Source organism: Acanthisitta chloris, unplaced genomic scaffold (assembly GCF_000695815.1).
Source record: "Acanthisitta chloris isolate BGI_N310 unplaced genomic scaffold, ASM69581v1 scaffold2998, whole genome shotgun sequence".
NCBI classification, from domain to species: Eukaryota; Metazoa; Chordata; class Aves; order Passeriformes; family Acanthisittidae; genus Acanthisitta; species Acanthisitta chloris.
Window position 1 is genome coordinate 63,440 of NW_008688529.1, and position 2,727 is coordinate 66,166.

The 2,727-nt window shown below is 38.1% G+C and overlaps 1 protein-coding gene across 1 annotated transcript in view; it reads right to left on the reverse strand.

Annotated features, from left to right (window-relative positions):
- GRIP1 (glutamate receptor interacting protein 1) overlaps positions 1-2,727 on the reverse strand; it is a gene marked incomplete at its 5' end in the record, with an annotated part of 104,314 nt that overhangs the window by 47,308 nt on the left and 54,279 nt on the right. Inside the window, one exon of the mRNA XM_009081039.1 lies at positions 870-1,017. Coding sequence (XP_009079287.1) covers positions 870-1,017 — 148 coding nt within the window. The remainder of the gene's footprint in view (positions 1-869; positions 1,018-2,727) is intronic.

Consider the following 2,727-nt stretch of genomic DNA (forward strand, 5'->3'; position numbering starts at 1 on the left):
GGGTGCTACCAAAAGCACCGTTGTCAAAGAGGAGTTACAAGGTAGGGTGACTGGGGACATGCAGGAGCAACTTGCTGCTGAAACGCAATATTTAAGAAATTTTTTAGATAGAGATATGTATATAGTAATATACTGTATATGTATAAACACACACACACATACACACACGCACACACACCCCAGAAAACATCTTCCCGCTCTGTTACAGAGGTTTAGACCACTGGGGAAAAATATCTATCTACATTTTTAATGGTTGAAATGGTTTTATTTAAAGGTTTAAATGAAGTGGAAAAATTACAGCAAAACAACTTCAAAATACAGAAGCCAGTCTTCTTAATACCTCTCTTGTATTCTAAAATATCAAAAAAACAATCCAGACATAAGGAGTTCCATTTCACTGTGCCACAGGAATGAGTGATATATTCTGAAAGAACAGTTAAGGTTGCAAAGCCTAAAAATTTACTTCCCTTGACAGGTGTTCCATATTGTGTGCTTACTTTAAGAATTCCAGTGGGTTATTTATTTTTTTAAATGCTAATCTCTGCCACATCACTACATTTAATAGCCCGAACAGACCTCTAAACTGTGTTGCATAGTGAAAGCAGCCAGTCACATATTACATGGGGGCTGGCTTATGTCACTGAATACTACATGAATGAGCTAAAGTAAATGGTGTCCTGGAAGTCTTAAACGCAGCAGTATGGAACAATGATCTGACAAAATGCTAATTTTAAGACGTGCAACCCTGAAAGCATCTGGTTCCATTGATTTCATCAAAAAAGGGAAGGGTTGCTTTGAAATCAAACCAAAAAGAAAGAGAAATAAAATGGATGGATGGACCTGCAGTGTCAGCCCTCTGTCACACTCACCTGTCTGCAATACTCGCAGATTTGATTTTGTCTATGACAATGACCTGTTTGTTGCAGCACATCGAGGTAGTTAGTGCAACCCCAAGAGCAGCACCAGGAGTTTTGGCAACTTCAACTAGCAGTGGCCCAGACGCTGTTGCTACTGAATCTGTTAAAATCAGACAACAGAAGATCAGTATTATACCAATGTGGTATTTATGCCATTTTCATAATTTCCCCCTCATTAACTCTCCATGGCTATTCTATTTCTCTATCCCGGTAACATGTGACTTAAAGAAATTCTGGAACAGCATCAGTTATGGTGTCAATCAACTCTTAATGTTGAAAATTATAAAAGTAAGAGGAAGTTTGTGAATCTGGGATGTCTGAAAGTTTCTGAGTGTGTCAGAATCAGAAATGAACCAGATGAGGGTTCCAGGATATGTTAATGAATGATTCTTTTGAACAACTGAAGCTAAAAATTACCTGGAATTTAAAAGATGCATCCTGGTAAAACATAATTAATTTTTAAAGTAGAAAAGTTTCAGAAAAAAAAAGTGACTAAGTCAGAGAAGGAAGCCAAACTAATTTGCACAAAAGAGGGTGAAGGTCTGTGGACAACAGCTACAATAATCAAATGAAGAAGATGAAGAAAGGGTCTATGAGAAATCCCTCACATAAAGAAATGACAATTTACAAGAAAATGGTAGAAGTGCAGGAAGTAGTAGGAGTTACAGCAAAATATGTGAGGAGGCTCAGAAGTAACATCCTGTCACTGGGTAAAATACTGCCTTGCAACAGGGCAAACAGTAAATGACAAACACTGAAAAAAGAAAGTGGAAAAATAGGAGGGAGCAACAGTCATGATCAAGGACTGTGGTGAGGAACTATACCCAAGAGAGACAAGTGCTAGACAGAACAAAGCAAAAGGACAGGAGGCCTCTTCCTAAATGCCAAAACAAAGCAGGCAGTGATCAGGGTGAAGTACATTCTAGAGATTGGGTGAGAACTCCTACCAACCAATATGCATGGATCAGCAACTCAGCTCAGTGCAGCAAGATACAAGAGAAGGTGTCCTTTAAGGACATAGAAAGACTGAGACAAAGAAAGTGGTATCAGAAGCCTTTGGAGGTGCTTACAATCAGAATACAGCAAAACTGAATAAGCAAAGATTTATGCTGGAATGAAGTTACCAGATGTCCTGCCAGCAAACAGGAGAGATTTGTATTCACAGTGTACTGGAGCCAGCTGTAAGGATAGAAGACAACATTCAACTGTGATGTCTTTCAGAAGACACTGAGAATGAAGATGTAAAAGAGCTGCAGCAGGGCTTGAAAGTATGGAGGAAAGGACAGATACAAGATGCTCAATTTAGACTTAAATCCAAAAAAATTGTCCAAAAATGTAATACTGACACAGGAGAGACTGTGAAACAGTATTACACTAAACAAACAAGCTATATATAAGGAAATTGAATGAGTGTGATTAACACTCAGCTAAGGTGCTCTTTGTCATTAGAGAGTAATGTAGGTAAACTGCATATAGAAATGGAGTGAAAAAAGGTGCATGGATGGAATAACATGCAATGCCAGAAAAGCAACACTTAATTATTATAGAACTCCTTCCTATCCCCTGCCCAACTTGAAATTTTTATACTCTTGATGGAGTTTTTTTTTCCAAGTTAGAAATCTGAGGTTTGAAGGAGAGATCCAGTACTTTTAAAGTGCACACTAAATTTGAGTGATTAATTTTTGTGCCCAATTAGGACTTACTTTTTAAAGGCTGAACTTTCACAGGCACTACCAAAATAAGCTGCTCCACAAACCTGAACTGATCTTTAAATTCTGAGCCAAAAGAAGATAGTCCACCCAGTAGCATT